This window comes from Micromys minutus (assembly GCF_963924665.1).
Source record: "Micromys minutus genome assembly, chromosome: 22".
In the NCBI taxonomy this organism is placed as follows: Eukaryota; Metazoa; Chordata; class Mammalia; order Rodentia; family Muridae; genus Micromys; species Micromys minutus.
Window position 1 is genome coordinate 3,423,642 of NC_137957.1, and position 25,523 is coordinate 3,449,164.

The 25,523-nt window shown below is 44.6% G+C and overlaps 1 protein-coding gene across 1 annotated transcript in view; it reads left to right on the top strand.

Moving 5' to 3' along the window:
- The window catches only part of LOC308435262 (uncharacterized protein), a 53,200-nt gene that overhangs the window by 14,901 nt on the left and 12,776 nt on the right, over window positions 1-25,523 (top strand). Inside the window, exons 14-15 of the mRNA XM_080935938.1 lie at window positions 19,115-19,276; window positions 24,774-24,972. Coding sequence (XP_080792064.1) covers window positions 19,115-19,276; window positions 24,774-24,972 — 361 coding nt within the window. The remainder of the gene's footprint in view (window positions 1-19,114; window positions 19,277-24,773; window positions 24,973-25,523) is intronic.

Genomic DNA, 25,523 nt, shown 5'->3' on the forward strand with positions numbered 1-25,523 from the left:
TTCTCAGGACTGCGGAGCCAGACCTTATTGAGTCCAGATGGTCTGGGGTTGGGCCACTTCTTTAAACATGTTATTTTGTGTTTTTTAGCCTTGAGATATACTTGTCCTCAAAGCAGGGTCAGTGGGGCCAACTTAAAATTTTAGCTCTTTAAGTTGGATTGGTCTCTAACACTGCCGCTGCCAGGATCACCATCTCCTCACCTCCCATTCTCTTAGAGGTTCTGCAGAGCCTGACGTTCAACGGCCATTTCCTCCGATTTGGAACGTTCGGTCCAGGAGGACGAAGGAAGACTTAGAAGGCTCTGCAATAGGCAAACAACCAAATAGCCCAATTCGGTTTTGCTTGTTTGTTGGTTTGTTTTCTAGACAGGGTTTCTTGGCTTATCCTGGAACTTGCTTTGTAGACCTCCAACTCACAGAGACACGCTTGCCTCTGCTTCCTGAACGCTAGGGGTAAAGCTGTCCAACACCGCTGCTTTGCTGGCCAGACTCTTGAAGGCCCCTTTTGAGTTTTACAAGAAGCATCGGACAAAGCTTATTTGAAATGTATTTATTGTTCAGTGCCTTTACAATTATTGATATTCCATCTGATCATAACCCAACAAGAGTATTCTGGCAGCAAGGGCCTATCTTATGGGTACATTTACAAGACTCACCTTTGAAAATTGTTGTTTCTAACTCCCAAGCTGTTATTAATTTAATTCTTAAAGCACAAAAAATAGCAGTGCAGACCTTTGGAAAAGAGCCAGAAGTTATCTTTAAACCTTATAGTAAAGAGTAAGTGTGCTTTTTATCACAAAACCATACAGCTTGGGCTATATTTTTATGCAGTACTATTAGTGAACTTGATAAACACTATCCTGCTAATAAATTGGTTCAATTTTTAAAGAGCATCCCATTGTGTGTCCTAAGGTGGTTTTTCTCCATCCCTCTTCCCCACGCCAGGTTAGTTTTTACAGATGGATCCTCTAATGGCTTTGCTTCTGTAGTATCTGAGAAGATTCACGAAACCTACCAAGTAGCAGTTAAATCTGTGCAAATGGCTGAAATCATGGCTGTGTAACTTGCTTTGCAGAGGTTTCCTGAAGAAGCCCTAAGTATTTATACTGATGGTATCTATGTTGCTCAAATCTTGTCATCTTTAGAAACTGCTGCTTATATCACCCCTGTGTCAGAAGTTCTTGATCAGTTATTGAAATTACAAATTTTGATTTTGCAAAGAATAAATTCTTATATTTGTACGGCACATTAGAGCTCATACTGTCCTTCCAGGACCTCTTTCGAAGGGAAATTGGCTTGGCATGCACTCGCCCTCTTGCATTGGTTATAGTAGAATCTAATGTGGATAAGGCTATTCAGATGCATATTAAATCTCATTTATATGCAGGATCTTTAAGATTTCATTGCAAAATGACAAAGGATCAAGCTCTATAGATATTCACTCGGTGTCCCATGTGTGCAGAATTCATTTCTGCTCCTAATTTGGGAGTTAATCCTAGGGGACTGACTCCCAATGTTATTTGGCAAATGGATGTTACACATGAACCATCCTTTGGGAAATTATAATTTGTGCATGTTTCAATTGATACTTATTCAGGAATGATATATGTATGCATCTGCACATAGTGGTGAGAAATGAAAAGATGTCAAAAAAAATCACTGCTTGCAAGCCTTTACATATATGAGTGTTCCCAAGAAAATTAAAACAGCTAATGATCCTGTCTATTCCAGTAAAGGGTTTGGACAATTTTATATAGAATATAATTCATAAGACTGGAATTTCCTATAATCCCCAAGGACAATCCATCATCAAACGTAGTCATCACACCACAAATGTATTTGTCTATAAAAAAAATTGTGGAGCATATCTCCCCTTATGCACATTTATCCTTAATTTTATATATATTTAAAAAATTTTAACAGCAAATTCTGAAGGCCGATCTGTGGCTGATCAACATTGGAGAGCGTGCCCAGAGCAGCAGGGAATGGTGTGATGGTTAAGATCTTGCCTCTCGCTTGTGGCAGAGACCAGACCCTATTTTAACTGGGGCTCAAGGCTCTGTTTGTCTTTCCTCAGGAATCACCTGTCTTGGTCTTGTCAAACCCATGGAGTAGTACTACTGATGTTAATGAAAGGGACAGTCTTAATTGTTCTCAACAGAAACGTTTTCTGAGAAGTCACTGGGAGAGGGAAGACCTTGCAACAGTGACAAGGATCCCAGGACCTGCACCTGTGCCTGTGGAACGTACTAGGGAGAATCAACTGATTCTTGCACCAGGAGGACTTTGACTGCAGCTGTTATTAGTGCTGTTTCAGCAGCTGCTTTTGCAGCTGTGATTTTTGGAATTGCCCTTCCCCACTTCATTGCCACAGCTGCTCGGTGGAATTTTCTGGAGAAACAGCTGAGGCCCTCTCCACTTAAATTAATTTGAAATCACTCATTTAATTGGATATGCATTCAATTGGAATATTAAGTTAGAATTAACAGATGGCACTGCTACAGGAACAACTCATTGTGTTTTGAGAGGCTCATAAGACTGAGTTAGTACCAGCTTTGGGCATATTAGCCCTTAAAGCAGCCTTGGTGTGTATCTTCCCTTATGTTGCTTAGGCAAAAGACAAGCCTGGAGCCAAGCTGTCAGTAGGCAGATTAGCAGTAAGCAACCCCACAGCTCAAGCTCGATTGAGCATGAATAAATTAGGCAGCCAGAGATGGGGAAGCCCACTGGGGTGCTTGTCGCCCACTGGGCCCTTGTGAGCTCCTCAAAGATGGGTAAGACAAGTGCTGATGTCCATGGGCACCTAAGACAGACACTAATTTATAAAATAAATTTGGGGGAGATGTTGGAAGCCATGCCCATTCCCCCTCAAGGGTCAGCTGAAGTGCCTGCTTATATGCCTAGACTTTGGGAATAGGACACACCCTCCATTCAAGTTTAGATGGTTCCAGTCACAAGCTAATCCACACCTGTGTTCCTATTGTTTTTACTGCCTCAGATTACAGACTTCCCCTAGGGTCTGTGCTTCCACCAAGCAGGTAGGGAATTTGCATACTGCCTTTGTAGCTGTATATCTTGAGAGCTGGAGACAGAGTAAAGCTCAATTCTGGTAACACGAATAATCAAGTCATGTCTTTCAAATCCTCAGGCCTTTACACGATTCGGAGTAGCTGTTGGTGGTGCAGGCACTGCCGTATGTATGTATGTATGTATGTGTGTATGTATGTATGTATGTATGTACATACTTGTGTGTGTGCCTGTCTGTGTGTGCATGCATGCATTGTAGAGAGCCGTTTGTGCCGCACCCAAACATGGTGCCGGCTTCACGCCGAGGACTCAGCAAACAGAGCTGTTGCCCAGCCAAGAGACTTAGTGCACATGTATCACATACGTCATAGCCCACTCTCGGGGCATGCTAATGAGCTACAGGAGGATGCATCAATCAAGTAACAACACAAGTCTCTTAGGCATATATAAGCAGTGCATTTTTCTTCCACGTGGGATCCCCTGCTCAGAGTGTTGTACAATAAAGGTTGTTCACAGAAGAATCCTGTTGTTGCACGCCTTTTCTTGCCGGCGGGACGTGGGGCACGCAACAAGTGGTGCCGAAACCCGGGAAGCGCTTCAGTGGATTCAGAATTGTGAAAAGGTAAATAGGTAAGCTCCGAGAGACATGTCTCTCTTTGGATTTTACGGGGTGCCAAAAGAGCGTGCCAAAAACTTAGGTATGTCTCTTCTTGGATTTTCTCCGGAAGTAGAAGGGTTATTGCTTGCATTTGTGGTAACTATTGTAACATTACTGTTGTGGAAGTTAGCTAGACAGAAAGTTATCACGAAGCACCAAGAGGATGGGTCAGAAACAGAGTGGACTAAAATAGGGAGCACGCAAGGAAAAAGTAAAAGAGGTAGGCTCCGAGAGGCATGTTCAAAACAAGTCAGAAACAGAGCGAATTTAAAGGTGGAAAGACCGCCTGGAGAAGAGAGGATTGTGCCCGGGAAAAGGAAGTACAAGTTTCCCGGAGAGGATACTTTGTATCCGCTAAAAGAGCAAAAACCTTTAAAGCTGGCAGAAGAAGAGTTAGAGGATGAATTATTTGAATCTGTGGAGGAAGATTTAGAGGAGGAGGCAGCAGAATGTGAAGCAGAGCGGTTTCAGCCCGAGTGGAGGACTCCTGTAGCACAACCGGATGCTCTGAAAGCAGCCACCGCCTCTGTTCCTCCACCTCATTCAGAGAGGAAGTGTGAGTTCTCCTTTTGTACTCCAGAGACATGCCATGCCCTCAGGCAAATGTTTCCAGTGTTTGAGGAGAATAACAATGTCCGCAGTTACCACCCCCTCGAACATAAACAAGTCAAAGAGTTGGCGGAGTCAGTCCGAGTTTATGGAGTCACCGCTAATTTTACCATGTCTCTGATAGAGAGATTAACTACAATAGCTATGACTATTGTATGACAGTCAAACTGCCGAATGATTGGCAGTTTGTTACCAAAGCTTGTCTCCCAAGTATGGGACAATACATTGAGTGGAAAGCCTTGTGGCATGATGCTTGTCAGGCCCAGGCTCGTGCCAATGCAGCTGCAGGACAGCCAGCTTGGGATTTCGAGATGTTGTTGGGACAGGGACAGTGGGCGGTTAATCAAACAGCCTACCCCTTGGAAGTCTATGGCCAGATAGTGCTTTGTGCCGTGAAGGCATGGAAAGCGCTCACTAATAAGGAAGAAGTGTCAGGAAATCTAACAAAAATTATTCAGAGTCCAAGTGAACCCTTCTCAGATTTTGTGGCCCGAATGATAGAGACAGCAGGAAAAATATTTGGAAACCAAGAACAGGCTATGCCCTTGATAGAGCAACTAATTTTTGAACAATGTACTAAGGAATGTTTTCAATGTGGGAAGCCTGGTCATATAAAGAGAGTGTGTAAAAGTCAGAGCTCTGGATTCAACCCTAAGAGCTGACCTGTGCCCTAAGTGTACGAAAGAGAAGCATTGGGCTAATGAATGTAGATCAGTAAAAGATATCACTGGGAGGCCCCTAGAAGCGTCAAAAAACATACAGCGGGGGCCCCCGTCCTCAGGGCTCTCAAATATATGGGGCAACCAGCTCCCCAGTAGTCTGGGAGCAGGAGAACCCCCACGGAGAGCCACTCCAGGTTCTTCAGGATTGGACCTCCGTGCCACCACCAGAATTGTCCTGACCCCACAAATGGGAGTTCAGCCTATCCCTTCTGACTTTCATGGGCCATTACCGGCTAATACAATAGGGCTGCTTTTGGGACTATCATCTGTCACCCTTAAAGGTTTGGTAGTACACCCTGGGGTGATTGATCAGGATTATAAAGGCCAACTAAAGATCATGTGCTCCTCCCCAAGGGGTTTGTTTCCCATCTCCCCAGGAGATCAGATTGTTCAATTGCTCATCCTCCCCAATTGTTCTGCCCAATTTGCATCAAACTGGGTGAGAAGGGGGAACAAAGGCATCAGTTCTTCAGGAACTGACTTAGCATATCTATTAGTAGATTTGAATACTCGACCAACCTTGAATTTGGAGATTGAAGAAAAACTTTTTGAAGGACTTTTGGACACAGGGGCAGACAAAAGCATCGTATCTACTAGGTGGTGACCTGCTAAGTGGCCAGTTAATTAATCTTCCCATTATTTACGAGGCCTTGGCTATGAAGCCAGTCCTGCTATTAGTTCTAAATTATTAAAATGGAAAGCCCCTGAGGGACAGAAAGGTCCTTTTACACCGTATGTCCTTCCACTACTGGTTAATCTATAAGGAAGAGACACTTTAACAGAACTAGGTCTTAAACTTATGAACAATTATTCTCTACCTGCACAGGGGATGATGACTGATATGGGGTATATCCCCGGAGGAGGCATTGGCAAACATCATCAAGGTCCTACAGACCCCATACAGCCCACCATAAAATCTGATTGAAGTGGTTGGGGTTTTTGTTAGGGGCCGTTGAGGGGACTATGCCCATACCATGGCTTACAGAGGAGGCAATGTGGGTTCCTCAATGGCCTCTTTCCTCTAAAAAATTAGAGGCTGCCCACCAATTGGTAAGAGAGCAATTACAGTTAGGACATTTAGAGCCTTCTAGCTCTCCTTGGAATACTCCAATTTGTGTCATAAAAAAGAAATCAGGCAAATGGAGACTCTTACATGACCTCAGAGCTATTAATGCACAAATGCAACTGTTTGGGTCTGTTCAATGTGGTCTCCCGCTTCTGTCAGCTTTACCCAAGCTGTGGGAGATAATTATTATAGATATTAAAGACTGTTTTTTCTCTGTCCCGTTACATCCCAGAGATAAAGAGAGGTTTGCCTTTACTCTGCCTGCCATAAACCATGTGGAACTTGATAATAGGTACCAATGGAAAGTTCTCCCACAAGGAATGGCAAACAGTCCTACTATGTGCCAGCTGTATGTACAACAAGCTTTAACCCCTATTAGAAGGCAATACTCGTCATTATCCATTTTTCACTTTATAGATGACGTCGTTTTATGTGGCCCTAATGTTCAAGACTTAGAAATAGCCTTTGATGATTTGGTTAAGTCCTTACAGCACTTTGGGTTAACAATAGCTTCAGAGAAAGTTCAGCGATCACAGGTGGGAACGTTCTTAGGAGCTGTCATTCACCCAGAATTTGTTGTACCTCAAAAAATAGAAATCAGGAGAGATCATTTACAGACATTAAATGATTTCCAAAAGCTCCTAGGAGACATTAATTGGCTAAGGCCTTTCCTAAAGATTTCTACTGCTGAACTAAAACCTTTGTTTGATATTCTTGAAGGAGATCCACAGTTAACATCCCCACGGTCTCTGACCCCAGGGGCTGTGGCAGCCTTACAAAAGGTAGAAAAAGCCTTGGCTGAAGCTCAGCTAGTCAGAATACACCCTGGTGAACCTTTTGAGCTATGTCTCTTATAGACTGAGAAGTTGCCCACTGCAGTGTTATGGCAAAAAGGTCCTTTGCTGTGGATTCATCCACAGGCTTCCCCAGCCAAACTATTGAATGGTATCTCTCGGCCGTAGCCAAACTTGCCTTGTGAGGATTAAAGGCTGCTGTTACTCATGTTGGTACCTATCCAGAAAAAATAGTTATTCCTTATACTACAAAACAGTTACAGACTTTGGCTGCTGTTGATGATGATTGGGCCATACTTGTATGTGCTTTCTCTGGGACATTTGACAATCATTACCCTAAAAACCCAATTTGACCTTTGTGTGCTCTCAGCCTCTCATGTTTCCCCATGTGACAAGCGCAGTCCCTCTTACTAAAGGTGATATAGTATATATTGATGGCTCTAGAACAGGACTAGGTGCATATGTGCATGAAGGCAAAGTAGTAACCAAACAGTTTGCCCAAAATTCCCCTCAGCTGGTTGAATGTCAAATTGTTCTAGAAGTTTTACGTGCTTTCTCTGGTCCTGTTAATATAGTCTCAGACTCCTCTTATGTAGTTAATACAGTTAATTCTCTAGAGGTAGCTGGTCTAATTAAAACTGGGAGCCCAGTTGCTTCTATATTTATGCAAATTCAGCAGGAGCTTTTATCCAGACATTCTCCTTGCTACATCACTCACATTCGTGCCCACTCAGGCATACCTGGCCCAATGTCACAATGTAATAATTTAGCAGATCCTGCTACCCGAGCTACTGCATTTGCAGTCCTGATCCCTGTGGAGGCCGCCACCCAGTTCCATTCTCTGTTTCATGTGACAGCTGAAACCTTACGTAGGCGTTTCTCCATCACCAGAAAAGACGTCAGAGACATAGTTCTCCGTTGTGGAAGCTGCAGCGTCTTTGTCACCACCCCACATATAGGGGTAAACCCACGAGGCATTCAGCCTCTCCAAGTTTGGCAAATGGATGTCACCCATGTTCCCTCCTTCGGAAAATTAAAATATTTACATGTGTCCATTGATACCTGCTCAGGAGTTTATTTTGCTTCTCCTTTATCGGGAGAAAAGGCTTCTCATGTTATTCCTCATTGTCTTGAAGCAAGGAGTGCATGGGGCATACCTAAAGTGTTAAAAACAGATAATGGTCCTGCCTATACCTCAGCAAAATTCAAGCAATTTTGCCATCACATGGGAGTTTCACTCCTGACAGGATTGCCTTATAATCCTCATTGTCAAGGCATCATTGAACGTGCTCATCGCACCCTAAAGGTTTATTTAAACAAACAAAAAGGGGGAATTGAAGAGGTGTCCCCCACACCCAAAATGGCCATTTCTACTATGCTTCTTACCTTAAATTTTTAAAATTTGGATGCTCATGGCCATTCAGCTGCTGAGCGCCATGGACAATGGCCTGTGCCACCTAGAGAGTTAGTTAAATGGAAAGATGTCCTCACTGGTAATTGGAAAGGCCCGGATCCTATCTTAATATGATCCAGGGAGCTATTTGTGTTTTTCCACAGGGAGAAGAAAGCCCGATTTGGATCCCATAACGTCTAACACGCCGAGTGCTACCAGAACAAGAAGCTGTTCCACCTGCATCTGATGAACCTGTCCTGCATGACGATTCAAGCAGAACCGAGTTGGGAGATTCTGTCGGTGTTTCCAAAACCAATGCCCATTTGCCTTAATGCAAAACTATTTTCTTGTTTGTTTGACAGCATTAAAACCTTTGATGTACTGTACTTGCCCTTAGACACAGAGGTTATGGGGATTATAGAACTCTTGCCTTATCAAGTAATTTTGGCATGCTTTTGTGCAGAGAGACTGTGTTTCTGCTCTAGATGGTGTGCAAACTCCGTACTCAACAATATCGTGACAAAGTGGTCATAGCACAAGCTCTGGCTGCACTCGAAATGGGCACCTCTCCCTCTGTTTGGCTTAGTATGCTTAAGGAAAAATGTTGGGTCTGTGTATGGATAGCCCCTGCACCCTGAGCCTTCGAGGCATTGCACCAGGATCGGGTGTCCTACACTAAGGCAGCCTTTGCACCCTGCAGGGCTCATTCCCATTGCACGCAGGAAGGTGCCTTACCCAAAAATTATTACTGATCATGGTCTTGAACCCTAAACGTCCAACAAGAGCCTGATGGTTGACCGGCCATGTTTTTATTTAAGAAAGAATGGGGAAATGTAGAGAGCCGTTTGTGCCGTACCCAAACATGGTGCCGGCTTCACGCTGAGGACTCAGCAAACAGAGCTGTTGTCCAGCCAAGAGACTTAGTACACATGTATCACATACGTCATAGCCCACTCTCGGGGCATGCTAATGAGCTACAGGAGGATGCACCAATCAGGTAGCAACACAAGTCTCCTAGGCATATATAAGCAGTGCATTTTTCTTCCACGTGGGATCCCCTGCTCAGAGTGTTGTACAATAATGGTTGTTCACAGAAGAATCCTGTTGTTGCACACCTTTTCCTGCCGGTGGGACGTGGGGCGCGTGACAATGCATGTGTGTGTGTGTGTGTGTGTGTGTGTGTGTGTGTGTGTGTGTGTATGTGTTGCATCTCTCCAGGAAGTCTTGCACACAGCAGTCTCTTTCTGAGAACACCTATAGGGCAATTCTGGACAGAACCCAAGGCAGTCCAGAGGGGATCAATCACATGATTTAGAGGTGCTAGAGGCTTTCCTACATTCTAGTAATGTAGAGAGTAGATATCTGCCCAGATCCTGTGTTGTTTAAGGCTTATTGTAAATATAAAGGTTGTGTGTGTCATTTATCTGGGAACTGAATGATCAAGGTGAGATAGAAACTCTGGTTTGGGATTTAAAATTTTCACAACACTTACCTTCTTTAAGCAGCAGTTTGCTGCTGGGAGAATTTTTTGCTTCTTTGGATGTCTGTCCAGGTGACACTCAGGATTCTGGCCCAGACAGCTGAAGAAAGTATAGTAGGAAACCTTGGGTCTTATGGTGAGAATTGTAGTTAGTAAGAAGGAAAGACAGACAAAGGGTAGAGCAACTCAATGACTATTGAGGAAAGACCCACGAGAGTGGAACATCTCTAGTTCATGAACCAGAGAACACCACTGTTTGCTTGTAGGCTGGGTAGTTATAGGGAAGAAATGAAAAGAAGACAGAAGATTGCTAAATTCCTTTGATTTTTTTTTTAGCTCACAGTTAGATATTTCTAGGGATAGCTAGGGAAATGAGATGGTCAGTTAAAATGGACAGAGGTACAGAGGGAAGGCCGTGTGAAGACACGGCAAGAAGACGGCTGTCAGCAAGACCAGGAGAAAAGCTGGGATGGCTACGTTATGTCAACTTGACACAAGCTAGAGTTATCTGAAAGGAGGGAGCTCTAGTTGAGAAAATGACTTCATAAGATCCAGCCCTATAGCAATTTCTTAACTAGTGATTGATTGGGGAGGGCCCAGCCCTTTGTGGTTGGTGGCATCCTTGGGCTGGTGAAAGCAAGCTGAGCAAGCCATGAGGGCAGACAGTAAGTGGCACCATCATGGCTTCTGCATCAGCTCCTGCCTCCAGGTCCCTGCCAGTTTGAGTTCCTGTCCTGACCTCCTTCCGTGGTGAACGGTGATGGGGAATTGTAAGCTAAATAAACCCTTTTTTCCTGAAGTTGCTTTGCTCATGGTGTTTCAAACTAGCAATAGTCACCTTGGAAGCCTTAGGGGGAAACAGCCCTGTTGCCACACTTGCATCCCAGGCTTTTGGACTCAGAATTGGTCTCTCAACAAACTTGAAATTCAGGGATTCCACTAGAGTGGCTGGTCAGCAAGGCTCAAGAATATTCTGCCTCCTGCCTCTGCCTGGTCAGGGTTACAGGAATATGTCAATCCACCCAGATATTTTTTAACATTGGTGCAGGAATTGAACTTCGTTTCTCACAGTTGTGCTGCAAACCCTTCACTGACTTAACCATCTCCCTAACCACAATCTCACAATTTATTAAAGATGACAGCAAATTTGTACCCCTAAAAAAGAATTCCAGGCAATAAATAAATATGTCATGGCCAGCCACCACTGGAAACTGATGAGGTGAGAAAGGCATCTATAAATAAAACAAAACAATCCCAAATCCAGCTTACACTAATTTATAAAATCATCATTGTTTAATTAAAATGCAAGAAGTTTATAAAATGCCATGGTCATGGCTAACAAGAATGAGCATGTTTGGTTGGGAAGATTGCTCTGTGAGTAGCACTTGCTGAGGAGCCTACTATGGGAGTTTGATCCTTGGGACAATTGTGTGGAATTTTTCTCAGAACTACAACAACACCCCTTCCAAATGTGGGACTTATGACTCTGGTGAGGTAAACAGGTCACATGTAGGCTTAAAGAGAAAAACAGGAATTTGGATGATTCTGGAGGGTCTATCCAGCAGTTTTGTTTTTTGCTTTGCTTTTCTTTTTTTTTTTTTTTTAATGTTGTAGGAATTTTCAATTCCCCATCCATAGTTTATACTACGCCTTTTATCATTTAGTTCCCAGATAAAATACATACACAACCTTTATATTTACAATAAGCCTTAAATGGCACAGGAGCTGGGCAGGTATCTACACTCTGTGCTATTAGAATCTCTCGTTTTTATCAGTTAATTCTGAGTTGTTACTATGTTTCATATGGGCCTCTCTTAACTCCAACTGGTGAGTCCCCTCAGGGCATGTTTTCTTGACTCCTAACCCACGGTGCTCCCTCTCCTCCTTCACCTTTTCTCCCCCTTTGAGGTTCTCTATTGACACCACAGGCCTGGGAACCCTAAAATCCACCTATGTTTCCTCCTGCCCAACTACTAGTGATCAGCATTTTTATTAACCAATCATAAATAATCTGAGGGCAAGCCACTTGGACCTACATGAAGGTCACACCCAACATTACAATACACAGCAAAGAAAGAAAAAAAAATAACCTCCAAGGAAATGCATGGAGACTCTATGAAATGCCACAGAATGAGACAGCCAGATAATCAAAGTGAGAAAAATCATTTTATGTTGTATTTGTGTCATTTCAGTTGTGAGCTTGTCACCTGACACTTGCTTAGAACACTAGCCTCTCAGAATGCTTGGCTAGGTTGTTTACCTTCATAACCACTATTCTCTATGGGATGGTGGTTTGGGATTTTGAGTTGTTGCTTTGACCATCTGTAGAAAAAAAGTCTCATTTTATATAGGTCACATAATGCTAACTTTTAAAATAATGGAATATTATTATCTTTATTTTTATTAGATATTTTCTTTATTTACATTTCAAGTGTTATCCCCTTTCCTGTTTTTCCCACTGGAACCTCCCTCTCTCATCCCTCCTCCTCTCTTCTATGAAGGCACTCCCCCACCCACTGACTATTCCTTCCTCCCCATCCTGGTATTCCTGGGGCATTGCACCTTCACAGGACCTAGGGCCTCTCCTCTCCCTGATGCCCAATAAGGTCATCCTGAGCTACATATGTGGCTGGAGCCATGGGTCATACCATGTGTGCTCTTTGGTTGGTGAATTAGTCCCTGGGAGCTCTGGGGGGTCTGGTTGGTTGATATTGTTGTTCTTCCTGTGAAGATGCAAACCCTTTTAGCTCTTTCAGTCCTTTCTCTAACATGGAGAAAGAGGAACACTACTCCATTGTGTGTGGGATTGCAAGCTGGTACAACCACTCTGGAAATCAATCAGTTCCTCAGAAAATTAGACATAGTACTACCTGAGGACCTAGCTATACCATTCCTGGACATATAACCAAAAGATGCTCCAACATATAATAAGGACACATGCCCCACTATGTTCATAGCAGGCTCATTTATAATAGCCAGAAGCTGGAAAGATTCCAGATGTCCTTCAACAGAGGAATGGATACAGAAATTATGGTACATTTACACAATGGAGTACTACTCAGCTATTAAAAACAATGACTTCATGAAATTCTTAGGCAAATGGATGGAACTAGAAAATATCATCCTGAGTGAGGTAACCCAGTCACAAAAGAACACACATGTTATGCACTCACTGATAAGTGGATATTAGCCCAAAAGCTTGGATTACACAAGATACAATTCACAGACCACATGAAGTTCAAGAAAATGGAAGACCAAACTATGGATACTTCAGTCCTTCTTAGAAGGGGGAACAAAATACTCACAGTAGGAAACACAAAGTGTGGAGCAGAAATTGATGAAAAGCAGAGACTGCCTCAGCTGGGGATCCATCCCATATACAGCCACCAAACCCAGGCACTATTGTAGATGCCAAGAAGTGCTTACTGGCAGGAGTCTGATATGGATGCCTGCTCAGAGGCTCTGCTGGACCCTGACAAAAATAGAGGTGGATGCTCACAGCCGACCATTGGACTGAGAGTGGGGTCCACAATGCTAACTTTTAAGTGTCTTACCAATTTAGAGATCCCTCTGAGAAACCTGCAAGCAAGGATAAGAAATCCATTCGCAAGGAGTAAATAAGGGTATCCTGCCAAGGGAGAAACAGGTCCTCCATAAAAGCTGTGTGATTATTGATTGAAACTCCCAATGCTAGGGGTCAAGTACCTTCCTAGGAGCTGTTCCCAAAGAGGCTCTAGATGTCCCTCATGTACAACAGCCATTGCTATGGTTGTTGGCGGTACGCTAGAATGAACTGAATAGTGTGACACCATGGCTGAAGATGTCTCACACTGACCCAACGTGAATTCTCCCAGGCTGAACTGTTGTGGGTACCACAGCAGAGCTGAGACTGGGGCCTGAGGTGGCATCCTAAGACAGTTCCTGTTGCTGGTTATGGCCCTCTGGATCCTGGCTCGAATTCTGATCCAGGTCTATGCACCTGTAGGAACTATTATTACCTCCCCACATGGAGCTGGCTTATGGGCCATGTGGGCACAGTAAGTGTGGCATCAAAATGGGTGTGAGTGTCAGAGCAGATGGTCTTTTAAGGGGCCAGAAATGAGGCGCAGAGTAATGGGGTGGGTTAGTTAACGATCTTGGGTGTGCCTTTCCTTCTCACCTCCCTAGTCTGCGCTGGCATTTACAACTGTCTTCCTCTCACTGGGAGACACCGAGAAGCTCTCTGAGTGGGATACGCAGAGTGAAGAGCCCTGGCAGTTCCCCAGTGTCTGCTGCTGGACTTCAGGCTTCCTGACAGGAGGCCCAGGACTGTTTTTATTTTACCTTATATTATTCTAATGTGAGCCCGTCTCTGGCTCATAGTTTTCTCCTATTGATCTTCGATGTCTCTCCTTAACTGCACATAGGCAGGGCACAGCTGGGCTAGAGCAGAGCTGCAGGCTGACTCCCACTGCCCCTCCCTGGGCCACTTCCTCCTTACCGTGCTTCTTCCCTAAGATAAATAGATGGTGAGCCCTGTCCTGCTACCTGAATACGAGCTGTTCACTCACCCCCCATGAACCTTCCTTGATCCCACCCTTTACTTTGATTTACAGCTGCCCTCCCACTTAGGAGAGCAATAGGTTCAGTGTGGGCCGTATGAAGAGGTTCAGGATGTTCTTTTTGAAGATGGAGACACAGAGGTCACTTCTGTTTTCCTGGAACTTGTCAAGGTTGGTTCAGTGTGGGCTGTATGAAGAGGTTCAGGATGTTCTTTTTGAAGATGGAGACACAGAGGTCACTTCTGTTTTCCTGGAACTTGTCAAGGTTGGAAAGTTCCTGGTATGTGGTCCTTTGCCCAGGGGAGGAACTGGCAGTTGTATGGACCTACCAGAAGGTCATAGGAAGTCAGAATAACTTGTCTCCTGGGCCCGGATGAACGTGTGGAATTCAGACAAAACTAGTGGGAGACTGTGATTCCTTTCACCCTTACAAAATTCAGACACAGGTTCACTTCAGAGGCTGTATCATTTCTAGAGCCCATATGAGGAACCTGCTGGTACCCCTGGGACATGGTCTTAGGGTTTTCCAGAGGAAAGGAGCCAATTATTTACACACACACTCACATTTATACAAACACACACACACACTCATCACTGCCTCAAGTGCATATGCATACACATACACATATGCTTTTCCACATGCACAAACCTGAGCACACATGTACACTTACACACACACACACACACACAATCATATGTCAAATAGTGATAAGAACACATTGTGAGAAACTTACCTAGAGGTGATCCTATTGTGCTGACATCAGAGTCTACTGACCACACACCTATATGGCAAAGCTTAATGCACATTTAAGATACATATTACCTAACCGTTTCCCCCACTACACCTTGGTATGTTCTCATACATTTACGCATGTCTCAACTCAGGAAGTCAGTAAAAAGTTCCTCCTTCTACCTACTATTCTATGGGGATCCTCTGTGGGTTGGATGGTGCCACCCACACTGAAGGCTGGGACATCCTGACTCTGTCTACAAATGCTTCTGGATCACACACTCGCAGAAATCATGTTGTATCAGCTTCCTGGACATCCCTTAGCTCAGCCAAGTTGATTCATTATGTGAACCTGGAGGTAACTTTTCTTTTCTTTCTTTCTTTCTTTCTTTTTTTTGAGGCTCCTCAATCAGAGAAGGGTATAAAAGATGTGACTAATCTGGTCACTATCCCTAGGACTTCATGCTATGAATGGCCCCATTGGTTTCCATTGTCAAACTGTGCCACCCTGGCATTGCCAGATCTGTAGATACCCATGCAAGCTAATGTCAGAGCCACAGTCTTTTGGGGACACTGCCACTTCCCAAGATGAAAGATGTATACCAGCAGATCATGTGGGACAGACCCTAGGAAGTGAAGGAAGAGGGACAGTAAAAGGCTGGGCAAAGCGATGACTCCTGAGGTTCCTAGGACAACTGTGAATGTGTCTGAGCTCCTGTTAATAATGTTTGCACAGTGTGACAAAGTACTTGAGATGAAAAATGCTTTATTGTGGTTACTGGTTTCAGAGACTTCAGCCAGTGGTGGGCTGGTGTTCTGGTTTCTTTCTGTCACTGTAATGAAAACTATGACCAAAACCATCTTGGGGAGAAAAAGGTTATCATATCTTACACTTCCAGGTCAGAGTTTATTATTGAAAAAAGTAAGAGAAGGAATTCAGGCAAAATCACAGGGCTGTGCCTAGCTGGCTTTCATATACAGTCCAGAGCCATCTGTCTAGGGATGAATGCCCAGTGGGTTAGGTTCCCCTGACTCAAGTACACATCAAGACAATCTCCTCAGATGTGATTTAGGCAATTCTTCAATCAAGACTGGCCTGTCCGATGACTGTAGACTATGTCAAGTTGACAGTTAAGTCAATTAAGGTAGCTGTGTCTTTACTATTGGGCCCATGGAAAGGCAGTATGTCTTAGCTAGGAGCAGATGAGGGAGGAGACTGAAAACCTCATGGTACCTGAAAGTAAAGTAATAGAGAAGAAGAAGAAGAAGAAGAAGAAGAAGAAGAAGAAGAAGAAGAAGAAGAAGAAGAAGAAGAAGAAGAAGAAGAAAGAGAGAGAGAGAGAGAGAGAGAGAGAGAGAGAGAGAGAGAGAGAGAGAGGACCATGATGCTACCATCTCATTCATGACCATCCCTAATAAGTCATTTCCCTGATGAGACACCATGTCTTAAGAAACTGTGGCTCCAAATGCTCTCAGAGTCAGTGTATCAGGTTTTATTTAATCCACTGCCTTTGGGAGACAGTTCCAAATTATAGCAGAGTTGATGATAGGAATTAGCATAACTGTGCTGTCACCACTGATTACTCTACAGACTCTAGATCAGTTGACACTCAATTCGGGGACATTATGGAGGGAGCTGAGTGTTAACTTGCAGAACTCCAGCTGGTTGGGAGTTTCAGGAGAGAAGTGGGAGAGTCTAGATAGATCATGGGTGGTAGAGGAAGGACAGGAGTCTGCTGTCTACACTGATCGAGCATCTGCAGAGGTGGAATCAGCCACAGATGGAATAAAGAGGAGACTCTGGAGAGAAGTCTTAGCCCCCTCTCCAACTACATGTATGTGGCCATCTAGTTCATCTGTTTCTGATGAGCTAGAGGTGGTCCTTGGGATTCACATATGTTAAATCCTTTCCTCCTCTATAACGAAATTCTGCAGGAAGCCTGGTGGGTATATTGCTGCCATCCTGGAGCTGAGTGCACTAGTATCTTGAAGGAACAAAGGGCCCCTGCTGCACATGAACCTAATGGACCATCTCACCCCAGATGGACTGTGCTTCTGAAGACCTGCAGCATGGTTCATGACCCCACTGGTGCTGTAATCCCAGGATAGGTGTCACATCCTTTCCAGTCAGGGTTTGGGTGGCTTCTTTAAAGACAAGGCCAAGCCTTTGAACTTCATTGATTTTCTACTGACCAAGGTGGCTTTCTCAAGGGTGGAATGAATACTGATACCATGTCATGTACAATAACTTGGTGCTGTTATGGTTTTGGTTAGGCATACTGGACACATTAAGCATAGAAAGATTTAGGCACAGAAGACAGCCAAGTATGAGGCTTTGAGGAGCCTGAAACTTTTTCAAGAATATATTATTGTGTGGCAGTGATATTTGTTCATGCCTGTGCTGACTATTGCACCAAAACCATGCACAGAACAGTTCCCTTAGTCATGTCAGCAGGCACAACAACGATTTCCCTATTGTCTACACACAATTTCCAGGTGACAAAGTATTACCTGTACATGCAGCAGGGTTTATAATGCAGGGAAAAGGCCAGCATGTTAGCTTGTGGCTCATACAAGGTAACAGGTTCTCCCTAGCTTAGCTACCCTCAAGGAAGTAAAGAAAGGCCAAGGGGGGGGGGGAGCAAAAGATACAGAGATGAGAGAGAAAGAGAGTGATAGAGTGAGAGAGAGGGGGGGGGAGAGAGGGGGGGGAGAAAGACTGTTAAACAAGTTCTCTCCATGACAAAGGAGAAGTTTCTATACTTGCAATCTGAATGACTCCCTGGATCCAGCATACTAGAATGGGAACAGAGGTCTTTGTAGTAATTCTTCACCTCTAACTTCTGAGGCAAATTATCATGAGTTCACTTTGCATGTCAGATTGCTAACCATTTTTTCAAAAAAAAAAAAAAAATCCTCCTCACACAGAAACATGGAAATATTTATTCAGGAACAAGTCAAAAGACCAGTAGCCACCATGAAGTATATGGAATGGGGACCTTGCTGATGGTGACCAGGAGATGTGTAAGCAGGGTCATTAGCCACAAGCCTACAAGGATGAAGAAAGCAGAGCTGATGAACAGTTACAGATGACCTGTGAGTATGGGGAGACGATCAACTCTAACTTGGGGTGAATCAAGGGTTATAAGGTTTTGGGGAAGGGGGTGGGAATATCCGGGGTAGGCAAAGGTCATTGGCTGGTGGCTAAGGTACTGAGACAAAGGTAGTTGGCTTAAGGCTATGAGGTTGAGAAGCCTTATTAGCATGGGAAAGCATTCCAGGAATCTCAGGTACTTGTTGAATGGGTTTCTTTTTGGGAGACAGGAAACTGAACCTGTAATCTCACTGAGGCTATGTATGGTGGTTTGAATATGCTTGGCCCTGTTAGGAGGTGGCCTTGTTGGAGAAAGTGAGTAACTGTGTGTAGGCTTTCAGATGCTCCTTTTAGCTGCCTGGAAGTCAGTCTTCTCTTACTGGCCTTCAGAGCAAGAAGCAAAACTCTCAGCTCCTTCTCCAGCACTGTGCCTGCCTGGATCCTGCCATGTTTCCTGCCATGTTGTTAATGGACTGAACCTCAGAATCTAAATAGCCTCAACTAAATGTTAGCCTTTATAAGAGTTGTCTTGGTCATGGTATTTTCACAGCAATAGAAACCCTAACTAACACTATGTGACATTCTTCAGGTAGAGGGTTTGGGGGTTTAGGGCTCCCCAGACAAAGTCAGGGAAGGAGAAGCCCTGCTGGTAAAAGAAATCTATCATTTGTTCTGAGCTCAGGGCTTTCTGGTAATGTCACACTTTGATCTTAATGAGCAGGGTCCAACATAAGAGTTCAGTGAACTTTGGTGTCTAGAACCTTTGGAACTGAGGTAGTTTGGCCTCCAGCCTTATTTACAGGGGAAGATGGAAGGAGCTGACAGATGAAGATGAAATGGAGGCTGACATATTTATGTTTGAGGGGGAGGTTCCAAGTGTGAGACCAAAGCAGGCACTCCACCGTTGAAACATGTTCAGAGGGAGAGGGCGGTATTCCTCCCTCCTTTTTGTGGTTTATAACCATCTCTATGTGTTATTCATTTGATGGTGCTGAAACAGCTCAAAGACTCAAGCCTGCCTATCTGACTTCCCTTCCTACCATGACACCTCAGCCAGTGCGCTCTCCTGGATCCTGTACAACCTGGCGAGGCACCCGGAGTACCAGGAGCGCTGCCGGCAGGAGGTGCGGGAGCTGCTGAGGGACCGAGAGGAGATTGAGTGGTGAGCTCGGGTCCTTGTGGTCTGTTCTGTGGCCCTTCTCTTTGACTTTGAGCCCCGGATGGGGATGAGAAGTTCTTGCTAGTTCTTCGATTATTCTTCAGTAAGCACAGGAGTTGAGTTCAGAGGGAGATACTCAGCCTGGCCAGCAAGCGAAGGGGTATTGGGTAGAAAGATTTGTGTTGCTGAGAGAACAGCAACGTCTGCACATGCTCAGAGAATGCGCTCTCCTACCTTTTCCCAGCAGTACCCTTCCCTTCCCGGGGCGCTTGCTCTTCCCATGCACCTTCGTTCTTACTGCACCACCAGGTCTAGGGATACACAGAGACACCTGGGTAGTGATCCACTTCCCCTTGGGTCATCCATTCATCATCATTCCTTCAAACTGTCTTTCTACCTCAGTTTTGTGTCAGAGCCCCATCTGGGCTCCAGAGAACTGAGAAGGGATCAGGCTAAGAAGCCCTCAAATGGGTGGGAGAGTCCTCATTCAGGACACTTTTATAGATTCATCTATTTTATACGTAACAGCATTTTGCCTGCATATATGTATACCGTGTGCCTGTCTGGTATCTAGAGAGTTCAGAAGACGATGTCAGATAACCTGGAACTGGAGTTGTTGATGGTTATGAACCACCGCGTGAATTCTGGTAACCAAATCTGGGTCCTCTGCAAGAGCAACAAGTGCTCGTAGCTGTTGAGCCATCCTGCAGCCCCTCCCGCACTTCTCTGCATTTCTAATTCTTATATAGTTGATACTTCTGACCCTGTGTTAAGATAGTTGAGAATAAGAGTTTGCTGGTCTACATGGGCTGGCAGCCTCGGTTTTGCTCCTGGATGGTTGTGTCGTGTGTGGTCCAGATGCCCTTCCTGATCATGGGCATCAAAGGAGACTCTACAGCTGCATTATCCAGTCTTATTAATCTCCCGCTGATGCATCTAGGACGCTTTGCTGCCAGATGGCTGGGTCATCCCCAAAGGTGCTCACAGGACAGGAAAGGACTTGGGAAGAGACCAGCTGGTGCTAAGGATCCCTTGTACTTTTGACTGGCTACAAGATTTTAGAGGGTGATGACTTCATCTAAGCTGTACTTGGTCTTTGCGCAATGAGAGACCAAAACCAGGTGTCATAGCAGGAGAGGGGCCGGGATGAAGGACAAGGTTGAGGCTCTGATCCTCAGAGGCAAATCCTTAGCTGCACTATATTTCCACCCTTGACCTTCCATTTTAACTTCAGAAAATTCTTCTCTCGTCTTGATAAGGATGAATGTGGAGTTATTAGGCCCTTCATACATCCCTGGTGGGAATAAAAAGTGGTGCAGTTGTGTAGAAGACAGCTTACGAATTTTTACGGGAAGCAGCCTCACATTTTTACATGATCTTACAGGGTCATCACCATGAAAATAGGTGCCCGAGCATATATGTGCACAAGAATGTTCCCTGGAGCTTTGTGTCGGTTAGGTCTCACATGGTTGCTACCCAACACCTGACAGAAACAACACAAGGGACGAAGGACTTACTTGACATGATCTCAGTCTGTCACTGTGGGGAAGGCATGAGATGGGAACTTGAGGTATATAGTTAAAATAGTCTGCATGGAAACTGAGACCTGATCTGGGAGAGAAATCAGGCATAGTCTCTGAAGGTTGGTGATCCAACTACTGTTACCAGCCAGGGCGCATGTCCTAACAGATCTATTTTCTTCAATATAGTACCACAAGCTGAAGACCAAGTGTTCAAATTATGAGCCTATTGGGCATTTCAGGTTCAAATTATAACACCAGAGCTCTGAGCCCTGGTGTGACTACAGGCCATTGGAGAGCTACTCTGAGCCTTAAAAGAAGCTGGAGAAATTGTGTGAAAGATACCAAGGGGGAACCTAGCTATCAGGGAGCCTATTTCAGTGAGTAGCTCCTGTTTAAAGGTGAACTGGGGATAGAGATTTATGCCCTTGTACACAAGCCCCAAAGGACCACAGTTATTAAACTAGACTAACATACCAAGCAAAAATATCTGCCATGACTAAGAGAGGTGGAAAAAAAAACCTGAGATAAAGCCAGGGTGACAGATTTATTTATTTAATTTTTTCTAAAGGTGGGAGTGGTGGCACACTTTGAAAGCCCTGTACTTGGAATGTAGAGGCCTTTTGGGATGTGTTGCTGGTATAGATGGAGGGTTGGAAGGAATGGGTGGAGGGGTTAGAGGAGGTAGATATGGTCATGGTTCATTATACTCATGTGTGAATGTCTCCAGAATAAAGGAAAACTTAAATAAAAATAAATTACATGTAAAAGGTTTGTTGTTTGTTTAATTTTTTTTTAAGATGAGGAGTTGGAACACATTTTTTTTTTCTGGGTATTTGAAAAGAAAACATATATCTTGAGGAGTAGACCTTGTAAATGAATGACCTGTAATGGTTCACCACCTCCTGGCACAAGGCCATTAGCACTTCCAACCTTTCAGCTCTCTGGCCCACGTCCACATCCAGTAGAGTTTCATTTCTTAATAAATGATCTGCCTTTTCTCCTGTACTGTCTATAGTCCCAGGTCCAGTTCTTTGTTCTGGGAAATAGGAACCCAGAACTCTGACCAGGTGGTTTTTAGGCTCTAATCTGCACACCTGATCCTTCAGTCCTTTGGGTGTTACTGGCTGAGGTCCTTGGCACAGCTTCCAATCCACAATGTCTACAGATGAGTTTCGTACACTTGTTAGTAAACAACTGCCTTTGGAATAGACTATCTGCCAATCACACATACAAAAGAACCTTCCCAGGTCTCCGAAAAGCCACCCACATTTTCTTCCCTCCAATTCCTCACCTATGCCTGCCTCAGTTTCCCTCTTGTGTTGTTTTCTTTAAACCCACTGAGTCTGCCTAATTCTTATTGTACATTCGGAGATGTGGTGCCATCTACTGTGGAGCATGGGCAGATATTTAGGACCACATTCCTGAAGAGAATTGACTTTTTCTTTCCCCGTGGTCTTCAACTGCCAATAGCTTCTCAGCTAAGGGTGGAATTTGTTGGCCCTTCCCCCATCCGTGCTGAGATTTTTGTTTGACGTGATCTTGTGCCCGAGGTCACAGTTGCTGTGAAGTCGTATATGCAACAGCAGTTCTATAAACAAGGTTAGTGACCTTTTAATCCCACAAGGGGAGAATAAGACCATTACCACGATTCTGAGCCATATTTAAAGCAAGTTTGATTTTGGGGGGATGCACCCGAGAGCAAGCTGCTTTGTAGAGTAATGGATATTTGGAAGTACTGAATGTCCCTTTTCCTGCTCTGAACACACTTTGAACGTCTGCTTAGCATTGGGGTGGTAAACTTACAGAGCATGGAGAAATGTGGATCTGTGGGTCCCTGAAGCTGTACTACAGCTGCCGGAGTAATTTTCACAGTGCAACATGCTGGTCTGCAGGTGGAGACGAGGTTTCATTTTTCTTGAGAGGATTGGGAATAAAAATAATGTGAATATAAGGAAAAAATTACAATTCCTTAGTTAAATTAATATAAGAAAATAATATTTCCTTAAGAACTCTTATTATTAGTAGTTCAGTGTGAGAGACTATATGTATGTGCCTGTATGTGTGAGTATATGTTGAGTGTGTACATTTATATATATATATGTGTGTGTGTGTGTGACGGGAGGTAATTGTGTATAGCTCTGGGGAGATTTCATGTGGTGTGTGTGTGTGTGTGTGTGTGACAATTTAGTCACCCAGTGATTCTAGTGAGCACATGTGTGTATCATTGAAGCTGCTGTTGGAGCCTCTGACCCCATTCCCAGGCCAGACCTTTACAGTGCAAACCCCACATTCCACACCAACACTGTCTTTGGAGTATTTCCTGTTAGTGGCTTTTTACAAAGTGTGCTACAGTTTTCCTCTTACTCAGCCAGCTCCCAAAGAATTGAGACTGGACTATTACACTTGTTTATCAAACTTTAAGGGCAGAGCAATGAGCAGCGTTACTTTGTTTTAATCTTCCAGCTACTCTGGCTACTTCTTAGCCCACACTCTGAGGTCCTCAAAGTTTATGGCTTTCTCTGCTCTAGCCCCTTTTTTCTCCTGGACTCTCCCTGTGGCTCTTTCTCACTTGTTCTCTCTCCTGCCTCATGCTCTGGAAGGAAGTCTTGCCCTGTTCTCTCCCCTGCTCAGTTATCACCTGATCAGCTTTTATTGACAAATCAGGAAATAATTCAGGAGCAATGTTTACATAGCATCGAGGCAGGAGAATAAGAATTGAGACTCAGAATAAGAATTGCAACGACATATGGGGCACGGAAATCAAAATTTGAATTACACGATGCACAGTTATATTATGCCTACAGGTTCCAAGTTATCAGGGATACAGGGATAGGTGTGGGCAGATAAATGTCCGTATTCCTTTGGTTGGGTGGGATGATTAAGAAGCATGTTCAGTACTGTGTCTTCAAGAGATCTTAGTCTTGCTCTCATACCCCTCCTCCCTCCATATCCTAGCTCCAGTCCGGCCTCAGATGTGTTCTAGCTAGGGCGTTGATCCTTGGAATATGATCTGGGAAATCACTTGCTAGACAGCTTCTAAAAAAAACATGGCTAGCAAGACCTGCATTGCATGGAGGTCGGGTTTGACTCTGCCTGAAATTTCAGAGTCTCCCAATTCTGCACCAAGAAAACCTACAGGCTTTCCTCTCATTCCAATATGCACAGAAGCTCTGGAGAAGTTCGGGGATGGGCCTGGCCTCGGTCTCCTGGCACCTAAAGTCCCAAGTTAATGATTTTTCAAAACACAGTACCTTTGTCTTTTGAAAGGACAGGAGGGGCAATAAAGGTGGGGCTCAATGTCATCTTTGCTTATACCAGTCTTGTCTCCTACCTCATGTGGGAGAGGTCAGGCTCTGAGAATCTGTTCCTTGGTGTGACCCTGACTGCACCGTGCAGCTTGCTGACTCAACCTACGTTTTTGGCCTCATGCCCAGGCCAGGAGGAAACCGTCAGGTCTGGGAAGGATTGTCTGGCACACATAAGTCCAGTCTTCCGTTGCTTCCTTCAGGCAATTGTCCAGAGGCCCCAGAAGAGAGAGATTGTGGAGCTGTGGGAGAGACACTGCTCCTGAGCGAAGCTGGCAGGCCAGAGGAGTGGAGCTCACGGGTACTATCCTGGGTTAGAGCCCTGCTCATGTCTGGGGTGGTGCTGGGTAGCCAGACGGTTAAAGAAGGATAATCACAGTAGTCAAGCTGGTCCTGGAGACATGGGGGGTTCCGGGTAACAGCTCCAGGAAAGCTTGGTCTCATGTATACAATTTGGGACACTATTCAGACTCTTTTTTTTTTTTTCTTCTGTCACCTGCCTCTTGCCTTGTTCTTCATACCTCACCATCTCTCTCCTACGTTGGGTCTCCTCTGCCACCTGATGCGACCTCAGGGCTTATAGTCCTCACCCTGTCCACTGTTACAGGGTACCCCCCGCCCCCGTCAGTTCCCTGAGGTTCAGGAACTCACATTCTACCATCTATCTTATAGGATGCGACATCTGGACCTATCCTGGCTGGGACTGGGGCCCATGTTAGCCTCACCATGGCTGCTTTTTTTCTTGGCTAGTATTTTCTGGTTCTTGGCCCACTGCCTCACCCAGATACACACTTTGTATGCAAAATGTCAACATCTTCGTGCTTTCCCTCAGCCGCCCAAGAAGAACTGGTTTTGGGGTCACCTAGGCATGGTGAGTATGTTAAGAATGGGTCTGAGTTGTGAGGGTGTGGGAATCTTGCAGTGGTAAGGAGTTAGTTAGAAGGATGGCCAGGGATATAGATATGGGGGTACACAGACAGAGTCAGACATTAGCTGGGCTAGGGGCTGGGCTGTGGGGGTGTAAACATTCCCCACAGATAGGGGAACTGGGGGTAGGATGGGTGCTACACTTCACGCTCTTCTAACATTCCTGGGTTTTCATCTCCAGTCTACTCTGGGTTTATTTCTAGCCTCTTTCCTGTTTCTGGTACACACTAAAAAGCTCCCAGAATGGGCTTCAAAGCTCCAAGACCCCTTACAATCATACGTTGTCTGCTACTTAGGCCTCCTGAAGGGTTCTGACTTAGAATCAGCCTCCTGTCTGGTCCATTTCTTTCAGTTAGTCTGCTTTATTCCAGAAGGAATTTTTATACCCTCTTCATATACCTCCAGAACACCTGGGCCATTGGAGAGTTCTTTTCTGACTCTTTACTTGCTGTTCCTGGATCATATCTTCCTTACATTGCTCTTTTCTAATAAGAT